Source organism: Manis pentadactyla, chromosome 4, assembly GCF_030020395.1.
Source record: "Manis pentadactyla isolate mManPen7 chromosome 4, mManPen7.hap1, whole genome shotgun sequence".
Classification (NCBI taxonomy): domain Eukaryota; kingdom Metazoa; phylum Chordata; class Mammalia; order Pholidota; family Manidae; genus Manis; species Manis pentadactyla.
Window position 1 is genome coordinate 66,719,066 of NC_080022.1, and position 24,820 is coordinate 66,743,885.

Below are 24,820 nucleotides of genomic sequence, written 5' to 3' on the forward strand. Positions count from 1 at the left end.
TTATTTTTAATCCAAGCTTAGGTAAAACAAATGTTCTCCCTCTGCTTCTTGAGAACTGGTATTACTGCCCCTTTCAAATGTCAGAGTTTGCATGCATGATCTTTAAACGTAACAAAGTTACCATACACAGGATCTCAAGATATTAATTCCATGACAATTTCATCATCTTTCACTAATAAGTATTTCCAATGTCTTTATTCTCAACTCCTAAACACTACCTAAATTGTCTTTGAAATTTCAACAGTTTAACACATTTTTTGGATTTACTCCTAAATATTATATGTGTGTCCAGTTAATTAGAACATGATGTTTGTAATAAGGTAAAAGCCATAGGTTCAAGGTAGTATGGCAGCTATTTTTGCTTTGTTTTATGGTTATCTGTATGAAAAATGACATGAAAAAATGGAGAAGTTATTATTAATAGGTTAGAAAAAAATCCCCACATTAGTGACATAAATTTTTTTTTAAAAAGTGTTCTGAGAATAAATATGCAGCATGTTTTTAAATAATAAAGACAACACATTTATTTATAAAATGTCTGTAAAAGAGACAATATTGTTTTATTATATATAGTTTTCCTTTGTATTTGTGACCATACATTTGAGAGAGTATATTAGAATTCCTATTTTCTCTAGGATATATATATTTTAACCTATATAGATAACAGCAACAATTCTACTCTAGGCAGATACGTCTTTTTCTAAGTGCACTGCACTAAGAGAGCAGATAACAGGTTAAATTCAAAGGCAGCTGTTTGCCTGCTTGCAGTTAGGTGAAAAAGAAAAGCTGGTTACGGCTGATTTCTGTTAACTCCCTCTCTTCTAGAACTGGTCTTGTACTATCTGTTGACATGCATAGAGACAAATCCATTAACTTCTTTGTGCCTCACAACCATTATCCATAAAATTAGGAAATTAGGGTAGATAATCATTAAGTTGCCTGTTAGTACTGACATTCTGATTTCATTTCTTAAGAAATCTTGCCTTTAGTTTAATTGTAGAGCTTACTGTCCAAAGACTAAGAAAAGACGAGTGGAAAAGAAGCCCAGGCCTAAACAATAAATTTGTCTTTTCGAATATTATTTCTACTTGTCTTCCTCACACAATCACAAATTCAGTCTCATGATGAAGAATATGAAGCATTACTTAAGAAATATTAAAAGAATTTTATGCAAATTATAGCATCTATGATGCAACATGAGGAGTAAAATTAGAGATCCTTTGTATATTTTCATTTGAATTGCAACAATATTAGATAGTTACAGAAGTTGGAGGTGATGAGAAGGATCTATTGTTAGCTCAAATTCATAATGAAAATCTCAAGTACAAATTCAGAAGTTCTATATATACACCAAATATTTTCCATAGGAAACCACACATTATATGTACATATTACACAAATACATTATAAGAATTTATTGCAAATCATTGAAATACTGTATATAACACTGTCAAAGTCCTACCATATGAATCATACGCAGCTTTTCTCTTTGGAAATATCTTTATATAATCTCCGTCCACATTCATATGGGGATGAATATGTTTCATGTTATATGACTCAAAAAAGAAAGCTTTGAGAGCTGAAACAAAACCAAGGAAAATCATAAATTCCTTGAAATTAGTATAATCAATGTATTAAGTTAGAGACAATTTCATTAGTCATTATTGTATTTCAACTTATTTATGACAAGTAGAATGAACATGTTCTGAACAGGTTTGGACATTATAATTTATATCTAAAAATCTGATTCAAGTTTAATTTTTTGAATTCACTATAGCACTCATAGCTAAATCTGATCTTTACTGAATTAGATAAAAGAAAAAATATGTATGTATGCAAGAGATCTGTAAATGGTAATTACTAAGCAAAGAAGAGCAACTACACTGTCTTGGAGGATGGCATCTATTAGTAAAATATAATTTAAAATATGCAGAGTAGTTGAATGAAAGTCTTGAGTGATAATTTCATTACCTTGTATATTTTCATCTTTTTCATGCAGGAACATCACAGAAATGTATGGTTCCTATATATTAGTCACAATGCTTGTTACCTTAATTTTGAGTAAATGGTGAAATATGATGAGATAATGATTTCTGTATGTCTACTGTTGCATAGCAGGATGTTACCCAGAAAATATAATATAGATATATGCAATGATTATGAGAAAATGTACCTTGTCTCCTCAGAACAACTTTACAGGCAACCTCAATTTGATCCAAGATTCTAAATGTTTTAAGTGTGAGATTGCATGAAGTAGGAAACATTTTAATTTATTATGTTGATTGCTTTAGCTTATCAAAAGGCCAAAGATTCCTAAAGAGAATTTTAATATACTACAGTGAGAAAATCTGTCTATAATGATCATTGGTCAAGGTAGATCCTAACAAGTCATGTTATGACTAACTCAAAATAACCAGGAGTAACATACTCTGGGCATTTAAATGCTAAACAGCTCAAGAACTGGAAAAGGTGTACATGGCAGGAAAGAGGCAATGCTTATGTATTCATCCTTCTGGCTCATACTTCATTCATATTGCCCTTATATAGTGCATTGCCATTTATTTATACATTGATAAAACAACTGCCAATTTAATTAAAGGTACTTTAAATACTTTCCTTTGCCTTTGAGAATGGCTTGTTTGGAACACACTATTGCTTTGAAATTGACCTTGATTGCTTACCTACATCACTTGAATTCGTATCAAACTGAGTGGTCTTTTGGAAGTTCTGAGATATCCTTAAGGTAGCTTGTTCAGCAGCATGCATCAGTTTTGTAAGCTGAGTTCTTCTACGATTCATAGATAACTTGTCCCAAACTATAAATGTACTCTTTTGAACAAAATTATTCACAGTTTTTACAAATTCCTATTGGAAAAAAAAGTACGCCTTTTAAAAATGTTGGAATCTTAAATTAATAAAAATGTAAGGAAAAATTTAGAGTTCAATTTTATTAAATCAAAGTTCAACATACTTACAGTAAGAGTTGAATTAGAAAGTGTGTCCTTAGCTGAGTTAGTGCTATTCATGTAACCCAGTAATAGGGATGATTCAGCTAATATTTCTGTATATGTAATTATATCCATTGGTGAAAGATCTTTCACAGAGTTTCTGTAGACTTTTTGTAGCAAAGCCATGGGTTCATCTATGTGTCTAATCTGAACAAAAATGAGTCCAAAAAAAGGAAACCAATTTAGAGCAGTTATAGATCTTTTCAAGAATAAAGTTTGTATGTTAAATATATTTGGAGTTTGGTTTTCTTGTCCTATACATTACTAAATTACCAGACTATACCTAAACCATAACATGGAGCACTGAAACCTGAAATTATTTACAAGGGGTTAGCAAATAACTTAAAAAGGATGGAACATTACTTCAGAAAATAAACATGTTTGAATTGATGATTTTTAAATTAGCTTTTAAAAGTTATAATAAATTATAACTTAATTTTATTAGATTTTAATCAACCAAGGAAATTATTAGTAATGTGATAAAATGGAAATTTGCTTTAACTTATTATTAAATAATCATATTTAGATTCACACTTTTAATTACATGACAATCATTTTATGAATGTCCTCCTTTACTTCTTGAAATATTTACTTGGAAATATAAAATGTAGTTGTATTCAACTAAGGATGCGGGAATGGGCCTGGGGTTAAAGTGTGTTTTTACTATTTTATTCATCAACTTTCTTTATGTGTTGAAAAGAATTTTACAGTACCATGAATAGTGAAAGAGTAACATAAGTTAAGTATTTAGAAGTCTTCTTCAATACTTTTGGGATTTTCAAATTAAACCTGTGACTACCAACAAATTACTTAGATCTTTATACATACATAATTTCAACTCTACATGAAGAGAAACTGCTTGCTACTCTTTTTAAAATGTGACATTGGAAGGATTTTAACTGAAACCAAAATGTCAAAATAAAATGAAGTTTTAATTCAACTAGTCTACTTACTTCTGTTAAAGTTTTATCAATGTTTGAAGCAATACAGACATTATCTAAATGGCAGTCAGCATTCATGCTTTCTGTAGAAAAGAAAACAGTATATAGAGTTTTAAAAAATATTTTTTCCTAAAATGATATGAATTCCAATGATTTTGCTCATTTATTTAAACATTAAAAACATTCTTAATAATTGAGTTTTATTTTCGTTCTTTATTTTATTTATTAAAATTCATTTATTTTTCATCATTCATTATTTTTAAAATTTTATTCATAACAAAATTTATCTTATTCAATAAATACACAATATTTTATGGAAAATGGAACACTGTAGTTACACTAAGAAACAGGGTATGTTAACTACATAAAACATGTGGTCTACATCTCCCAATAAATAAAACAATACTTTTTCTTATTTCATTTTATAGACAATAAAGGAATACTGAAAAAATGTTTCTTATTTCATTTTATAGACAATAAAGGAATACTGAAACATTTTTTAGAAGGTGTAGCTCTCTGGAACTTGTAGTACATATTTCATATAGTTCTTTGTTAATACATAAACTTTAATAATATAGTTTACCTTGGCAGTAAGAACCATCATTAGGTGTGAACTGTGATTTTCCTGTGGATGTCTGATAACCTTCCTGGCAGGAGCAGTTATACCCACCATCCACGTTTTCGCACACTGCATGATCACCACAGGCAGCTGATTCACTGCACTCATCTATATCTGGAAGTATATTAACAATTAAATTTTTTATTTAGTACTCACATAGTTGCTACCTTGTTGATAATAGTGTTATATATATTTCACATCACAATTTACAAGAAGGGAAGGAAAATCCCATCATTTGGAAAATGACAGAGCAAATTTAGCTGTATATATATATATATATTTAATCCTGATTTGGCCCATCGGTACTGCAAATGTTAAACTTTTGAATTATATTCTGAAGAGCAAAGTTAATAATTTCCATCACTGATGATGTAACATTTAATCCTAACTTAACAAAAATCCAATTTTTAAAATCAATCTAAAATTCTTTTTTTCCTAGTATTAAACTACATTGATTGTAACAAATCCGTTTAGAATAATCTGGAGGATAAAAAAGAGTGGTTTAAGGTATTTTGGAAGCTTCATTTTTACATGCACGTTAACCTAACAATTAGCAGAATGTGATTTAACTCCCTTAAAATTTTACCATAACTTTATACTTTTATTCAGATATTTTACTATGATTTTTAATATACAGCCATCATAGATAACATAACAAATTGTACAGAATTTAGTCTTAGATTTTCAGTAGTTGTATATATAAAAATGCTAGGTTTTAAGCTCACATAATTAAATTCCTAATTTAATACTTTACATAGTATTGTGAAATATGTCTTAAGTTATAAATACAGTACAAATACTCTTCCAGGAGGCAGACTTCCAATAGGGAGTGCTTCTGAGGAACTGAAGAGCCCAGATTATTGCCTTGAACTAATGCTAAGATTTTTGTGTTCCCAGCCCAGCTCTGACATCTTAGAGCTACTCTATGTTAGATTAATGAATAAACCTGTAATCTTAAGTATACAATTTGATTTTTTTAAAATTAACAGAGTGGCACAAAACTGTTTGCCATAAAAAGGGGGGAGTAAACAAAGTCCAATCTAAAATGTCATCTAGCTAGTTATCTTAAATGTAGCTGATCCTAATTTCTGCAATAAAGGCACAGAAAAACATTAAAATTCACAGTACTAGAAACTAGAACTGACAGTAGGCTCCTTGCCAGTTCCTGAAGACATTTCTCTTAGCTAGAAAGGTGATGGGAGTGGACATAAGAACACAACAGGCCTGAATGAAGGTAGGAAACCCCGTATTCTTCTGCCAAGTCTATGTATACATGATCTTACTGCCCAGAAATCCAAGTACCCAACTCTTAAAGAAACAGAAATGCTGCCACAACAACAACAAAAAAGTCAGAAAATAAAACAGAAGACGAGCAATAGCAGGTTGATTCTTAAGATATGGAGAACCATCAGGAAAAGCATTTCAGGATGGACTGGTGAAAAGAAGCCAGGTGGGAGTACACACTAGGGTTATTATTTTTTATGAAATCAAGGAAGTGAGAAAAAAAATATGAGAGAACAGAAGACTAGTCTTTCTGGAGCAGTGCTGAAGTAGCAGGTGCTGTACCCAAATGGGGATAACACCCTGAGGACAGCGTGAACAGACACATGAAGTATCAAAAATAGGACAACTTATTTCATGGAGTAAGAAAGCTATGTCGTCTAAAACCCACATTTCGTATTTCTGGATGCCTTCTATGGCTGACAGGAAATACAGTGTTGATTCTCTCAATTTGAAAATTGTTTAAAGGTGCGACTTTTCTTAGGCACTTGATCCCAAACCCAAACTCTGAACATCATAGAAATACTGCATGCAAAATAGGCTCTGCAAACTCAATTTCCATCCTTCCAATTGCCCTTGGACACAGGTATATGCGATCTTGGACACAGGCATACACACCTCAAAACTGATTGTGTTTCAGCTTTTCCCTCATGTCCTCCACATGTTGTGGGTCTTGTGTTGGGGTCTCTGCTCTAATTCATACCCTCCCACCACCACTCACTCTGCTTGTTGGTATCCCAGCCTTGGAGTAAGTAGGGTATTCAACTTATGAATTCACCGAAGGACAAAATGGTAATCTGTAAAAATAGTAAGGAGGTAGTATCCCTGGAGACTAGCATTCAAGATTAGGATTTTGTGCATTTTTATATTTTGACTCCAAACGTATAAAAAGAAAAAGATCCCCCGAAAGTAATGCTTTCAGACCTTTATCATCCCATCAAAGTAATGTTTTCCAAATTGTTTATACTTTTCTTGTTTATATATTAGTTTCCATAACCTTTTACTAAAATGAGGAAGGGAGGTTTGCTGAATTTGATATACTTCTTGTTCTGGGCCTTAGTAGTAGAGTTTATTGAGTTTAACCTACTATGGAGTGTGTGAATACCACAACTGGCTGCATGCCAGGGCAGTCAAAGAGCTTCCAATATTCTCAGCCTATCATTCTCTGACCCTTTGCTACCAAGTAATAGACAGAAATCATAAAATATTGAAAGAGTATCGATGCCCAAATGGAATGCAAACGGCTTAGCCAAAATGAATGTGCTGCCATTCTGTAGTAAGATCAGCACCACCTTCTCATGCAGTCTTTTGCAGGGCTTACTTGGCTTTGGATCTAATGAAATCACTAGGGATTCTCCTCCCTACAGGTATAGTCCCTGTAGATCTTAATCCAGACCCTGACTCTAATACTCATAGCTCTGTTGCCTTGGGCAGTACAATAAAAAATACATTTCAGCTCAAAAGAGTTCTTTTTCATAACAAATAAGGAAATATATGTAAAGATGTTTGCAGTAGTGCCTAAGATATAGTAGGCATCTGACACTGTGTCCAGTGATTCTAATCATTGCATGCTTTCTTAATAACAGGAGCATTTTGTCTATGTAGGTTTGGAAAACCAGACTGATAATAAGTGTCTCACAAGAGTGACATGGAGAGGCGGAGCCAACATGGCGGCGTGAGTAGGACAGTGGGAATCTCCTCCCAAAAACATATATACTTTTGAAAATACAACAAACACAACTAGCCCTAAAAGAGAGACCAGAAGGCGCAGGACAGTGGCCAGACTGCAGCTACACCAGCGAGAACCCAGCGACTGGTGAAAGGGGTAAGATACAAGCCCCGGCCCTGCGGGACCCGAGCGCCCCTCCCCCCAGCTCCCGGTGGGAGAAGAATAGGCAGAGCGGGAGGGAGATGGAGCCCAGGACTGCTGAACACCCAGCCCCAGCCACCCCCACCAGAGCACAGACACAGTGCGTGGGCGGAGGGCCCTGGATACTGGGGGAACAGGGCAACAAGACCTCTGAGCGGGTACCGAAGCTGATGTCCCTGTGACAAAGAAAAGCGGGGGCTTTTTGAAAGTCTTAAAGGGACAGGGACTTAACAGCTTGACGGAAACAACACAGGTCACAGTACAGCAGCTGGAAATTACAGGGAAAACTGGGCGCACTAACCCCCTGGGCAACAGCTCTGAGACCCCTCACGGAGGTAAACAGCCAAACAGCCCCCCCATCCATTACCCCTCCGGGCGCTGCGAAAGCAGAGAAGCAGCCTGAGACAAACTCCGCCCACAGAAAGGGAAATTTCTCCCTTCCGGCCAGGCAAGACACAAAGACCCACTCTAAACGCAATTACCCAACACAAGCCACTAGGGGTCGCAGTTGTCCCAGTAAAGAAAGGCCAGTAGCAAGTGAAAATTTTGGTCCTCCCAGCTGACAGTCAATAGCACCTGTCAACATGAAAAGGCAAAAAAATATGATCCAGACAAGACTAACCCAGACAGCTTCGGCATCTGCTACATCTTCCCCTGAGAAGGAACCTGGGGAGATAGATTTAGCCAGTCTTCCTGAAAAAGAATTCAAAACAAAAGTCATAACCATGCTGATGGACTTGCAGAGAAATATGCAAGAACTGAGGAAGAAGAATTCAGAAATAAAACAAGCTCTGGAAGGACTTCAAAACAGAATGGACGAGATGCAAGAGACCATTAATGGACTAGAAAACAGAGAACGGGAATGCAGAGAAGCTGATGCAGAGAGAGATAAAAGGATCTCCAGGAATGAAAAAATTTTAAGAGAGCTGAGTGACCAAATGAAAAGGAACAATATAAGAATCATAGGTATTCCAGAAGAAGTAGAGAGAGAAAAGGGGATACAAAATGTCTTTGAAGAAATAATTGCCGAAAACTTCCCCAAACTAGGGGAGGAAATGGTCTCTCAGACCACAGAGGTACACAGAACTCCCATGACAAGGGATCCAAGGAGGGCAACACCAAGACACATAATAATTAAAATGGCAAAGATCAAAGACAAGGACAAAGTATTAAAGGCAGCCAGAGAGAAAAAAAAGGTTACCTACAAAGGAAAACCCATCAGGCTATCATCAGACTTCTCAACAGAAACCCTACAGGCCAGAAGAGAATGGCATGATATACTTAATGCAATGAAACAGAAGGGCCTCGAACCAAGACTACTGTATCCAGCACGAATATCATTTAAATATGAAGGAGGGATTAAACAATTCCCAGACAAGCAAAAGTTGAGGGAATTTGCCTCCCACAAACCACCTCTACAGGGCATCCTACAGGGACTGCTCTAGATGGGAGCACTCCTACAAAGAGCACATAACAAAACACCCAACATATGAAGAAGGGAGGAGGAGGAATAAGAAGGGAGAGAAATAAAGAATCAGCAGACCGCGTTTATAATAGCTCAACAAGCAAGTTAAGTTAGACAGTAAGATAGTAAAGAAGCAAACCCTAAACCTTTGGTAACTACAAACTTAAAGCCTGCAATGGCAATAAATTCATACCTTTCAATAATCACCCTAAATGTAAATGTACTGAATGCACCAATCAAAAGACACAGAGTAATAGAATGGATAAAAAAGCAAGATCCATCCATATGCTGCTTACAAGAGACTCACCTCAAACCGAAAGACACGCACAGACTTAATGTCAAGGGATGGAAAAAGATATTTCAAGCAAACAACAGAGAGAAGAAAGCAGGTGTTGGAATTCTGGTATCAGACAAAACAGACTTCAAAATAAAGAAAGTAACAAAAGACAAAGAAGGACATTACATAATGATAAAGGGCTCAGTCCATCAATAGGATATAACCATTATAAATATATATGCATCCAATACAGGAGCACCAACATACCTGAAACAAATACTAACAGAACTAATGGAGGAAATAGAATGCAATGCATTCATTCTAGGAGACTTCAACACACCACTCACTCCAAAGGACAGATCCACCAGACAGAAAATAAGGACGGACACAGAGGCACTGAACAACACACTAGAACAGATGGACCTAACAGACATCTACAGAACTCTACATCCAAAAGCAACAGGATACACATTCTTCTCAAGTGCACACGGAACATTCTCCAGAATAGACCACATACTAAGACACAAAAAGAGCCTCAGTAAATTCCAAAAGATTGAAACCCTAACAAACAACTTTTCAGACCACAAAGGCATTAAACTAGAAATAAACTGTTCAAAGAAAGCAAAAAGGCTCACAAACACATGGAGGCTAAACAACATGCTCCTAAATAATCAATGGATCAATGACCAAATCAAAATGGAGATCCAGCAATATATGGAAACAAATGACAACAAGAACACTAAGCCCCAACTTCTGTGGGACACAGCAAAAGCAGTCTTAAGAGGAAAGTATATAGCAATCCAAGCATATTTAAAAAAGGAAGAACAATCCCAAATGAACGGTCTAATATCACAATTATCGAAATTGGAAAAAGAAGAACAAATGAGGCCTAAGGTCAGCAGAAGGAGGGACATAATAAAGATCAGAGAAGAAATAAATAAAATTGAGAAGACTAAAACAATAGCAAAAATCAATGAAACCAAGAGCTGGTTCTTCGAGAAAATAAACAAAACAGATAAGCCTCTAGCCAGACTTATTAAGAGGAAAAGAGAGTCAACACAAATCAACAGTATCAGAAACGAGAAAGGAAAAATCACGACGGACCCCGCAGAAATACAAAGAATTATTAGAGACTACTATGAAAACCTATATGCTAATAAGCTGGGAAACCTAGGAGAAATGGACAACTTCCTAGAAAAATACAACCTTCCAAGACTGACCCAAAAAGAAACAGAAAATCTAAACAGACCAATTACCAGCAACGAAATTGAAGCGGTAATCAAAAAACTACCAAAGAACAAAACCCCCGGGCCAGATGGATTTACCTCGGAATTTTATCAGACATACAGGGAAGACATAATACCTATTCTCCTTAAAGTTTTCCAAGAAATAGAAGAGGAGGGGATACTCCCAAACCCATTCTATGAAGCTAACATCACCCTAATACCAAAACCAGGCAAAGACACCAACAAAAAAGAAAACTACAGACCAATATCCCTGATGAACGTAGACGCAAAAACACTCAACAAAATTTTAGCAAACCGAATTCAAAAATACATCAAAAGGATCGTACACCATGACCAAGTGGGATTCATCCCAGGGATGCAAGGATGGCACAACATTCGAAAGTCCATCAACATCATCCACCACATCAACAAAAAGAAAGACAAGAACCACATGATCATCTCCATAGATGCTGAAAAAGCATTTGACAAAGTTCAACATCCATTCATGATAAAAACTCTCAGCAAAATGGGAATAGATGGCAAGTACCACAACATAATAAAGGCCATCTATGAAAAACCCACAGCCAACGTTGTATTGAACAGCGAGAAGCTGAAAGCATTTCCGCTGAGATTGGGAACTAGACAGGGATGCCCACTCTCCCCACTGTTATTTAACATAGTACTGGAGGTCCTAGCCATGGCAATCAGACAAAACAAAAAAATACAAGGAATCCAGATTGGCAAAGAAGAAGTTAAACTGTCACTATTTGCAGATGACATGATACTGTACATAAAAAACCCTAAAGACTCCACCCCAGAACTACTAGAACTGATATCGGAATACAGCAAAGTTGCAGGATACAAAATCAACACACAGAAATCTGTGGCTTTCCTATACACCAACAATGAACCAACAGAAAGAGAAATCAGGAAAACAACTCCATTCACAATTGCATCAAAAAAAATAAAATACCTAGGAATAAACCTAACCAAAGAAGTGAAAGACTTATACTCTGAAAACTACAAGTCACTCTTAAAAGAAACTAAAGGGGACACTAACTAGTGGAAACTCATCCCATGCTCATAGATAGGAAGAATTAATATTGTCAAAATGGCCATCCTGCCCAAAGCAATATACAGATTTGATGCAATCCCTATGAAACTACCAGCAACATTCTTCAATGAACTGGAACAAATAATTCAAAAATTCATATGGAAACACAAAAGAACCCGAATAGCCAAAGCAATCCTGAGAAAGAAGAATAAAGTAGGGGGGATCTCACTCCCCAACTTCAAGCTCTATTATAAAGCCATAGTAATCAAGACAATTTGGTACTGGCACAAGAACAGAGCCACAGACCAATGGAACAGACTAGACAATCCAGACATTAACCCAGACATATATGGTCAATTAATATTTGATAAAGGAGCCATGGACATACAATGGGAAATGACAGTCTCTCCAACAGGTGGTGCTGGCAAAACTGGACAGCTACATGTAGGAGAATGAAACTGGACCATTGTCTAACCCCATATACAAAAGTAAACTCAAAATGGATCAAAGACCTGAATGTAAGTCATGAAATCATTAAACTCTTGGAAGAAAACATAGGCAAAAACCTCTTAGACATAAACATGAGTGACCTCTTCTTGAACATATCTTCCCGGGCAAGGAAAACAACAGCAAAAATGAACAAGTGGGACTATATTAAGCTGAAAAGCTTCTGTACAGCAAAAGACACCATCAATAGAACAAAAAGGAACCCTACAGTATGGGAGAATATATTTGAAAATGACACATCCGATAAAGGCTTGACATCCAGAATATATAAAGAGCTCACACGCCTCAACAAACAAAAACCAAATAACCCAATTAAAAAATGGGCTGAGGAACTGAACAGACAGTTCTCCAAAACAGAAATACAGATGGCCAACAGACACATGAAAAGATGCTCCACATCGCTAATTATCAGAGAAATGCAAATTAAAACTACGATGAGGTATCACCTCACACCAGTAAGGATGGCTGCCATCCAAAAGACAAACAACAACAAATGTTGGTGAGGCTGTGGAGAAAGGGGAACCCTCCTACACTGCTGGTGGGAATGTAACTTAGTTCAATCATTGTGGAAAGCAGTATGGAGGTACATCAAAATGCTCAAAACAGTCATACCATTTGACCCAGGAATTGCACTCCTAGGAAATTTACCCTAAGAATGCATCAATCAAGTATCAGAAAGACCAATGTACCCCTATGTTTATCGCAGCACTATTTACAATAGCCGAGAATTGGAAGCAACCTAAATGTCGATCTACAGATGAATGGATAAAGAAGATGTGGTACATATACACAATGGAATACTACTCAGCCATAAGAAAAGGGCAAATCCTACCATTTGTAGCAACATGGATGGAGCTGGAGGGTATTATGCTCAGTGAAACAAGCCAAGCAGAGAAAGAGAAATACCAAACGATTTCACTCATCTGTGGAGTATAAGAACAAAGGAAAACCTGAAGGAACAAAACAGCAGCAGAATCACAGAACTCAAGAATGGACTAACAGGTACCAAAGGGAAAGGGACTGGGGAGGATGGGTGGGTAGGGAGGGATAAGGGGGGGAGAAAAAGAGGGGTATTAAGATTAGCATCCATAGGGTGGTGGGAGAAAGGGGAGGGCTGTACAACACAGAGAAGACAAGTAGTGATTCTACAACATTTTGCTACACTGATGGACAGTGACTGTAAAGGAGTATATAGGGGGGACCTGGTATAGGGGAGAGCCTAGTAAACAAAGTATTCGTCATGTAAGTGTAGATTAATGATTAGAAAAAAAAAAAAAGCAGTTCCTGTGTGGTGACCTCCGATGAGTTCTACACAATGATATAAAGGGCATATAAAAGTGTAGGCAAAGGGTCTGTTTGTGTTTATACAGAGGATCAAAGCCTAATTTGGCTACCCCGAAAATGAACTAAGACACGATATGAAAAAGAACTTCCAACATCAGCACTCTCGGGAAGACGCATGACAGAAGATGATCAGCAAAAAAAAAAAACCCCAACAAAGATCCACGCACTGCCACAGGTGTAGATGCACTCATCCCACCAGTTCCTGGACTTGCCATGGGAATGATGAAGGAGATATTTAAGCTGGCCTGTGCATACAGTAAAACAAATTTGACTGGATCTATACTGTTGGAACTCAACCAAGAATTAGGAGAAGTGCAAATTGTAGCACTCCAAAATCCCACAACCACAGACTATTTACTGTTAAAAGAACATATGGGATGTGAACAGTCCCCAGGAATGGGTTGTTTTAATTTATCTGAATTCTCTCAGACTGTTCAAGTTCAGTTGGACAATATCCACCATATCATAGATAAGTTTTCACAAATGCCTAAGGTGCCTAACTGGTTTTCTTGGTTTCACTGGAGATGGCTGGTTATTACAGGTATGCTTTGGTTAAGAAACTATACTCCTATTATTTTAATGTGTGCGCACAATTTAATTAGCAGTTTAAAACCTATCCATGCTGAAGTTACTCTACAAGAAGAAATGTCAAAGAAATAATCAATCTTCCCAGGTTTTCTTCTGCCTGCTACTTCTATAGCTTTTCTTCTTCCTACCTAATTACAACCTTTAAATAGAACTCGTGCCACATGTCGAATTTACCGAGTATCATAATTCTTCCAAGTGGTAAAGACACCTCAAGACAAATGGTGGGCATAGAAGCCACAGGGCATAAATATGCAAAGAAGTAAAAAGCTAACCTTTTCAAACAATAAGGCTTCTCTCTCACTTACCAACTTTACATTTCCCTGTATGGCCCTGGAAGATGACTGGTTAGCCAGAGACGGGTAAGATTCCTCAAGGGAGGAACAACCTAAGACAGGCACAGTCGCAGGGGGCCATCAGGTGAGAAAATGGGGATCAGCAGACGTGAGGCTTAGAACCTCCCCCCTCATGTTCTGAGAGGAAATCTTCTGCATACATGGATGTTTTATTGCCCTTGTCTAGCTTGGATTAACACATAGTCTACAGGCACACACCTGATCATATACATTTGCTCTCTTACAACACTAAACTCTGTTTTCTACCTTTATCTCGTATCTACCTACCACTTCAGCATTTTATTAAAAATAATAATAATAAAGAGAGAAATGTGGTATCTACATATAAATCAAGTTTGAAAATCAAATGAATATTCATATTTGAACTGACTGTTTATAGTTCATAATGCATGAACAAAACCGAAAGCTTCTGTGATGACTGCCCTTGTAATGTTCACCATGTAACTTATTCACTATGTAGGAATTTGTACTCCATGTAAGTACTTGTTCGTTATGCATCAGAAGATTGGAGACTGACGAAAATTAGGCCTTGGGTGGATTAATGATTGTGCATTGCGTATTGACCCCCCTATACAGAATTTTATTGTTGTTAAGAACCATTTGATCAATAAATATGAGAGATGCCCTCACACACACACAAAAATATATATATATATATACATATATAAACACACTTCCAATTGTAAAATAAATAAGTAACCGAGATGTAATGTATAGCATAAGGAATATAGTCAAAATATTGTAACAACTTGGTATGGTGATAGCTGGTACCTAGAATTATCATGTATATAAATGTTGAATCACTGTGTTGTACACCTGAAACTAATGTAATACTGTGTGTCAACTACCCTTCAATAAAAAAAATAAAAATAAAAATAAAAAAAGATTGACATGTTTTGGTACTCCACAGAACTGTGTAACAGAAAAAGTACCTCACCCCATCTTAATGAAAGCTAAATTGCTCTTAGGCAATTATTTTGGTCAGGCTAGAATTGACATCCCATATTTAATAAATGACCCACTTTTTTCACTGCCCACCTAACACTCAGTTTAATACTAATAACCTGATTTTTCTAAATGTAAGCCCACTATGACGATCATTTGCCTGTTTTGCACATCAAAAAAATTCATTTGCTACTTTTTCATTAATAAGGTTATGCTTGTTTTTCATGTCTACAATGAACCAACGCCAGCAGTAGTTTATCACAATCTTCTTTTGAAACATGATCGTATGATTGTTTGGATTGTTATAATATGTTCATCAGTAACTGAATTTTTCTAATGCTGTTTTGCCCACAGACTGCAAAGAAAAGATATAATGTTCTGTTACTGAAAGTAATTTACAAAGACAAAATTAAGTGTTAATATTATTCAAAGTCAGGAAATAATCTGAAATTATCAGAGTACCCAAGGCAATGGGAGGAAAACACAAACCACAAACACCCCCCTTAAGCACCTGGCATATGAGAAGGAGTTCTTCAGTTCTACTCATTTGGTCTTGGTGCCTCAGTTTCTCCATTTGTGAAATATGCATCTGGAACTAGGTTGAGAGCTGAGAATCTGAAGTTCTGTTCTCCGGGTATTCAAAGAGGCAGAAAAATACTCATCGTGCTAAATCTTACAACTGCCTTCTCCAACAAAAATTTTTTTACCTTGTCTATGGAAAATAGTATTCAAATACAGATTAAAAGTAAAGAGCCCTTGCTTGTGTCATTTCTTGCCCTGAAATGGATTTTTTCATTATTTATAAAAATTTTAATGACTATAATTGCCACATATGTCAAGTTTAAGGATCAGCCAAACTTTCAAATCAAAGGCAATGTAGTACAAGGTGATATACTAATGCAAAAAGAAATAGAATTATGGTTTTCCATTCAAATTCTCTGAGGATTACCATAATGCATAATGAAAATTACTACAGGACGGGGAAAAAAAAGAAACAGCTGCTTTGCTTCTCAAAAAAGCTTAACCCTTAAAGATAATGAAATTGGTGGAAATGACAGTTTTCCAGAGAATGAGTTTTTCACTGAATAATTCATCAAACAAAACTAGTTGAAACTGAAAGACTCAATATTGGGTATTAGGTTTTAATGTAGTTCCTGTGTCTACTCATTAGTTAAAATAGCTACAAAGAGAATTAGCAAAAACTTAGGGCCATTCCACAGTATCTCAATAAATGAGTATTAGGAGAAAGAATCTTAAATTACAAATGCATTACACCCTCATAAAATGTTGGCATTCAATCATCTTAGTGTGTGTATGTTTTCTCTGTGTCTGTGATTTACTTTTTTTCTGATTTAGGAATCCTCTGCTTATAAGGAGTGTGAGTAGACAGAAACACAGCTACTTGTGAATTGAAGCGTATTAAAAGTAAACATGATCAGATGAAAAGACAGATGTCTTCTAGAGACAAGAGGGAATGGAGAGCACAGAGAAAATTGTATTAAATTCCAGAGATTAGATGTTACAAGATAGATTTCTTCACTAACTGGAACATTTCTAGTAAAGCTTAGATAGCTACATAATTAGAGTTTAACAGCTAAAGGTAAAATGCACACATCATATAACATTCTAAGATTAGCAATGAGAGTACAGGCTTTAGAAGAACAAATAGTGAGGTACTTGAGGTTTTTTTGGGCAGAACTTCATAGATTCCTATTTCCTAAATACACTGTAAAACTATATTCCAATAAAAACGATAGCTGCAAATGCTAAAGATAAAATTATAATTCAACAAAATAGTATTATATTCTCACATTTTAAGTCTTTTATGTCCTTGCAATGCTTGATCCATTACATTTATTTGCATGATTCAGATCAATGTGAGAGATTTAAATGGCCCACCCACTTCAGTCTTCTGTGGAAATAACAATGGCTTTCTAGATACAAGACTGATTTAAATCTTCCTTTTATCCAAAATATGTGAATCTGCAGTAGCTATGTACTTCCCTTGGCTATAAAATGAATAAATAAGGTCTCCCCAGTTTATATAGCAGAATAAATGTTATGAACCATAGGAACATGAGATAGGATAATTTCTTTGACAGACATTTTATTGATAAATTTTCTTTGAACATTATCTTCTAACTTATTATGTGTTAATAACACTGCCAGACTTCTTCTTAACTTACTAAGGAGAATCTCACTAGGGAACTAATCAAGGCTCCATATGACCTAGATTAATTTGGCTCACTCTCTTTTATCTAACTATGTAAAGTAGAAACAGCAAATTACTGCTGTCCATATTGCTTATACAGTCCCAAGTTCTAGTCCCACAACTACCCCTTGGCTATGTGATTTCACTCTCAGGGCCTCATCTCATCTATTAATTTTGTAGATTATTGTCAGTCATAATTAAACTAGTTGTTGGTAACTTGGACAATTTTTTAGCAACTAGGGCACAATCAAAGATTGGCAGAACTTGGGTCAAATATGATTTGCTCTCTAGAGGATAATAAGCAATAAGAGGTAGGTACAAATCTTAAGTTAAAAAGTTGGACTTACCTATGCAGATGGTTCCATCATTAGTGATAAACCTTTCTTGGTTACTGCTGGATCTAAAACCAGGTGCACACATACAATAGTAACTTCCCTCTGTGTTAGTGCAGTTAGCATTTTCACCGCAGGACTGGGTTACATTTTCACACTCATTATCATCTGTGGACATACCAATTTAAAGCATTATTTTTATATATGTGAGATGAACTACAAATATTTCCCATCAGTATCTAAGAATTTTGACTGTTAAATGGATAAGGTAATGCAATGTTTATTTCTAATACAAAAGAATCTACATTCCTCTTGTTTTATTCTTAATAATGTGTAACTTTCTTTGCAGTTGCAAAGCGAAATAGAATCATTTACTTCAAAAGCACTGTGTATAGCTATTGAATCTGTAATAGAATGTTTTTCACATTTATAAGTAATTTAATTATAATAACATAAACAAATACATATGCATTTGTAAATTTGTAATACTATTTATAATCAGCCAAAAGCATAAATTAAAAATGAGAAATCAGAGATTGCAAATTGACATGCTCTAATCATGTACTAGTTATTTTTATCACTATTCCCTAGAAGAATTTTGCATTACTAGCTCTGCATCCCTTATTTACCAATGCATTTTATGCATTATATTGTCCTATAGAAAAATACATAAATACAAAAAACAAAAAAAAGAATTATGTCATGGCCCATGATCCTTGTTCTTATATTCTTACAGTTTATCAGGAATGATAAGTTCATAAGCCCTTTGTAAAAATCAGAAAACAGTTCATGTTATCTGTCAAGTAAATGAAATAGAATGTAAATCCTTCTCAGAAGTGATCATGATGGGCTGGAGAAGAAAGGGAATATTTTCAGGTGACATTAAATCTTGTGGGTTGTATTGTGTCTCCCATAAAGGTATGTTAAAGTCCTAAACCCATGTCTGTGTGATTTTATTTGAAAATTGGACCTCTGTAGATGTAATCAAGCTAAGACTGGGCCATACTAGAAGCTAGGAAGAGACAAGGAAGACTTCTTCCCTAGACCCTTCGGAGAGAGCATAGCCCTTAAAACACCTTGATTTCTGAATTCTAGCATCCAGAACTGGGAGATAATACATTTGTGTTGTTTTCATTACCAAGTTTGTGCTCATTTGTTAGGCAGCCCTAGGAAACAAAAAGACCCAAACTGACAAGTCCAGGTTAAGTAAATACTGGTTAGACAGAGAGAAAGAAGATTACTAAAGGAAAACAAAATGTTGAACAAAGATACAAGCATAAGGTTCACTGAGACATTTCTGAAGGTAGAGGGAAGTCTATTTGGGGGCACAAAGAGAAATCATAGGGAGATACTTGTAAAAACAAGTTTGAAAAATGTCTTGAATTTTATTTTCTATTTTAAGGATGAATTGTATAACATTTGAATTTGTACATAGGCTATATTGCACACATACAGTGAAAACTAAGAGTTGGAGATTTTTCCAAACATTTTGTAAATATTAATTCACTTAATCCTCATATAAGCTCTAGGAAATAGGTATCATTGTTATCCTCTTTAACTGATGAGGGAAATAAAGTGAGAAAGGAAAAGTGACTTGTCAAAGTCATTCTGCCATTTAGATGCACAGCCAGGTAGTTTGGTTCCAAAGCCTGTTTCTTTACTTAAATGTTGCATCCTGCTGCCACTGCGAGGATCATTTTAAAATGCCAAAATATATAATAAGAATGCATCTAGTGAATTATGGTCTATTTTGGGAAAAGGAAAGACACTGAGATAGTGATTTCAGAAGAAAAATGTAAAACTTTATTTGCATTTTATCTTTAACATAAATTTTATTTTCACTTATTCATTTTTAAACATAAAGGATAAAGTATAGAGGTTAATATATAGCAGATAGCTAGAGGTTAATTCCTCTATTTTTACAAAAATGACTACTACAGATAGGTCAGGGAAGATTGCAAAACCTATCCTTTCAAGATATTCAACTTACATAGTTCTATTCCATATTTTATTTTAATATTTATGTTTTATCACTAAGACTTATTGTATTAATTATAACAGGACAACTGCCATAAACATATCCAAACATGTAATGGCTCAGCAGAATAAAATGTTATATGCTGCTCTAGTCAGAAACCAGGGTTAGTGTTCAGGCCAATAGTGTGGCTTCTTCCACAATGGTTCAGGGACCCAGCCTTGTTTCAATTAATGGCTCTACCAACCCATAGTGCCTTCAAGCGATCTGAATTAATCAGGCATTGGGGGGACATTAAGGTCAAACAGAGTCAAAGAGAGTTATGGGCTATGCTTATAGATGGCACCTATCACTTTGGTTCACATTCTATTCATCAGAATTCATTCAAATGACCATATCTGAATATAAGGGAGGCTGGTGGCTGTAGGCCAACCATGTGCCCAGGAAAAAAGATTTTGAACAGCCAGAGCTTTCTGCTATACTTACTTTTTCATAAGTATAATAATACCTGTATAATGTAACCAGATATATATGAACACACAAAAAAAGTACCAAATATAAGAAAATCTATTTGATTAACAGCAAGCTTACATAAATTGACTAGAATACAAAAGAGTGATAACATTATACTTCTGAAGTTATTGTAATTTCCTTAATCAATACATATCATTTGGACTAGGCACAGTCATTGCATTAATAGATTTTGCTCTTCCATGGCCACTTATTTTATATTTTTAATTTGTTTTGCTATATGGATTGTGCCTCTCATGGGGGATAAAAGGAGAACTGTGACACTACCTATGCCTTCTAAAACCTGAGTGTCTTGGCGCAAAAATGGAGACATGACCAAAGACGACCAGTGAAGTGTGGGTGTGGTGAAAAAAGAATGCAAGGGCAAAGAATGGACTCACTCACTTTAACTAAGTGGGGAAAGAGGTCAGGAAATATTTCATTGAGTCTTGAAAGGTGAGGTTTTCTTGCATTACATTTTTATATAATTCTCTTTGGATGTAATTTTACTTATTATGGAACTGTTAAAAGATATCATGGACAGAGAAGGAAATAATGTAATTGATGTCTTTTCCCCTCACACCTGACTGCTGGGTAGTGTCCTACCTTGTAGCATCCAGGGGAAACAACTTTAAGACATGACTGACATGGTTGTCTGACTGACATGATTAATGCAAGCATATATTAAACACTTCATATATATTATCTGATTTGCATTTTTAATCCTCATATAAACCCTATAAGGCAGATATTATTCCCATTTTATAAATTTTAAAAAAATATGAAATAAAAAAAGTTGGATTACTTTGTCCAAAGATACACAGCTAATAAATAGCAAAGTCTGAAACAAGCCTATGGCATTCCAAACATCAAAGTGATCTCACTTTTTTCAAATGCTCCCCTATAAAAAAGGTTGACAGTAGTGTCAGCTACCATTTACTGTTTATTTTGTGCTAGTCACTGTGGTAGGAGGATTACTGTAAAATGGAAAATTCATTGTAAGAACCTCAAGTGGTATGAAGGAGCTAATGGACAGACAATGTTTAGAGCAGTACCCAGTCTGTCGTAAGCACTATGTACAGGTATGCTAATTTTATTATTTATATTATTATTTAAATTACCAGAAATCTGATCTTGCTACACTGTTTACAATCCTGAACAGCCACCTAGCCTTTAGTGTCTAATGTAAGATACTTCTAAAGTGACTGAGGCTTATTCCTTCTCTGTGTAGAAGTGAGCTTCCAAAGTCTGGGAACCAGACTTAAATCAGTCAACCTTACAAATATATAAAAATGGTATTTGTAAAGAATTTATAATATATCAAAATATCCAGAGATTCCATTAGTATAGTTAAGATATATTCATATTAAATATAAGAAGGATCAAAATTAGTTTCCCCATAATTCAGTTTTTACAATTCTGATAATTCTATGCTGCTGATTGCAATCGTTGAAAAAATGCTAAAAAGAAAACAAAATTTTGTAATGCTATGGAACAAAGATAACCACTCATTCTTTGAGGCACTTCCATTTTAAAGATGAGTCAGATGATACAGAATATGTGTTTTTGTCTTTGGCTTTATACAGTACCATTATATTAACTTTTTTTCATAATAATTATACCATATTACTAAAAGTTATTTAAAACACCAAAAAATGTGGTTTCATTTTCTAATGTGACAAAAAATACAATTGACTTTACAAAAGATCTCTGGAAACAGGCTTTCAAATATTTGAGAACTGGCCTTGACTGTTCCCCACAAGGTCTAAGGCTCAACAAGTGTAAGTTCATTAGTCAGAGGATGTGTGTCCTTGCAGATGTATCCCGTGTAAGACCCGCGGCAGCCCTGTATAGATCCCATTCCCAGGCCTCAGGCCGTAGAACAAAGGAAGCCAGTAGTGCGAACAGAGTCTTTTGCTCGGAGCACACACCCAAATCTCTGCTTTCGGCATACTACCATTTTCAATGCTTTGATTTGAGAATCAGTTAAAATGAAAAACCAATTAACCCATGAGAACAAAGAGCACTTTATTCAACATCTAGAGCAGAGCTAGGCCCAACCTCATAGTTAAGATATTTTTCTGTTACAGCATCAGGCCTCTTTTTACCTGCCATAGGCACTTGATCTCACAGGTTTGAGTTCTAATCCCCAGCATGTGACCTGATTTATTTTTGATTAAATAGGACAAAGCAGCAAGAGAAGAATTTTGAGCTCCCACCCAAGGTCAACAATTTGGAACAAATTATTATAGGAACAAAAGGTTACAGTCCCAAAAGCTTGTAGAGTCCAGGTAGGTAATTTAGTTAGACTTCACCAGGTGTCAGGCAATAAAAGGTGGTATCACTTGTGGTACTGGGGAGTACACACCTTACCTAAAGGATTTAAAATTTTAAAAATTTGAAAAGCATATTTAAAACACTTTGTCCATATTTAGTATTTGGCCAGACATTTGTCAACTCTAAGCCAAAGTATATAGAGTTGAATGAGGTTGAAGAAAATTGCTGAAAATCTGATAATAAAGATAAACTGTGAATGGCCAAAATGCTGAAGTTAATACTTTATTAACATGTGTGTATTTAATTATTAATTTATCTATTCTGTATATAGAGACATATGCAATTCTGTATGACTATATGTTCATGTATACTCAAAGAAAACTTATGTCTATGCATGCAAACAAATTAGTTTATTAAAATTAACTGAAAGTAGCTCACAAATTGAACACACACATCTAAATCAAGTAAAAGAAAAATATTTCACACACATTGGGTTTGATTCAATCATTCAGTTACTCAAATATTTATGAAATTTCCCAGTTCCCAAATGTGAATATGTCTATACTGGGAAATAAGTGAAAATTAATCAAAAAGTTAGGATCTGTGTGCCTTGCTGTCAGAGTTCACTTTCTAAAGCAAGTTAACACAGTGGCATATAATTGAGTTCTTATTAAAATAAAAGTTTCAATTTTTACCTCAAAATTTGACTCCCTTCACAGCAAATGGGGAGAAGTTTATATTAACTTTAAAAGAAATTGTACTCTCAGATCAGTTATTGGTAATATAGAGAAGGATGAATACCATATCCCTTGTGGTCTACAGTGCAAAAATGATATGCAAAAATACAGAGAAAAAGGACTCACTAGGTCTGAGGTATTGGTCAGAGTCTAAGAAAATGAGCCACTTTTATATCACCCGATTGTGCTTCTAAAAATAAACTAACATGCTAATATGTTGACTCCAATACATTTTTAAAAATCTTGGTAACATATTAATAGGCAGAAAGAAAAAGATTATAAGATTTTTGTGTCTCTCCCACTATGTTTTTTGAGCACTTGACTTCTTAGCTTTCTCATTGAGAAATTGGAAATAAAAATATTTTGTTATCTATAGCCCAATCTTCTGGACTAAATATACAATATGGACAAATTCCCTAATGTTTTGATGCAAATCTTGTTCCATAAAATACCACTTATCTGAAAGTAACTTCCTCTCTTTCCTCAAGATAGTGGAGACAGGCAAGAAATTACCTTCGTGAAGTAATATATAAATCTGAATTATTTAAACAGCCTTAAAGTGTCCAGTGTCCAGCTTTGTAATAATTAATTTTCAAGGAGAAAGTTTCTTTGGATGGCTGTAATGGGAAAATAGAAAACTGCTTCTTTGATGCTCTTATTTCCATTGTTTAAATTATTTTACCAGTTGTCACCCATCCTCTGTAACTGTATTTAATCCTTCTTGCAAGATTACAAAATGAATATTTAGATTAGAATATCACTTGAAAAATTCATTACAATACAATTAAGTTGGAGATACATTTAAAAACCTTATCAAAAATGTTAATATATGTTTCACATTGTTTTAGCAAAAATTCTTACTGGTTCATGTCTAATATGCTGGGTGAGCACTCCAAGAACAAAGGCATACCCAGAGCCTATTACACAACAGGCTCCATAGCTGCTGCAGAAGACAAAGACCCATATATTAGAATGTCGTATGTATAACAAATAAAAGGTATTTGGCAGTACAGTGATAATGCAAAGAGATTGGTTGCCTCAGCAAGTTTTCAGGACAAAAGGTGAACGTTATTTGCAGGGAAGGTTTAGAAGAAGAAGGGCTTCTTCAGCCAGGCACTGAAGTATAAGAAGAATTTAGACACACAAAAGGGGGCCCAATAATCCATTCAGACAAAGGAAAGAGTTTACCCTAATGCCTGGAAACCAGCCACAGCAGCATACTTCCGAAAAGTACGATATTGTTGAACATTTGGGTATGACAGGAGAGGCCACAGAACTGGAACCTGCACAAGTAGTTAT

General features: G+C 35.1%; 1 protein-coding gene across 1 annotated transcript in view; it reads right to left on the bottom strand.

The window, feature by feature from the left end:
- Positions 1-24,820, bottom strand: part of ADGRL4 (adhesion G protein-coupled receptor L4) — a 116,900-nt gene that overhangs the window by 40,123 nt on the left and 51,957 nt on the right. The window contains exons 3-8 of the mRNA XM_036890245.2: positions 18,038-18,190; positions 4,533-4,682; positions 3,962-4,032; positions 2,976-3,155; positions 2,682-2,865; positions 1,463-1,579 (exon numbers count right to left, since the gene is read on the bottom strand). Coding sequence (XP_036746140.2) covers positions 1,463-1,579; positions 2,682-2,865; positions 2,976-3,155; positions 3,962-4,032; positions 4,533-4,682; positions 18,038-18,190 — 855 coding nt within the window. The remainder of the gene's footprint in view (positions 1-1,462; positions 1,580-2,681; positions 2,866-2,975; positions 3,156-3,961; positions 4,033-4,532; positions 4,683-18,037; positions 18,191-24,820) is intronic.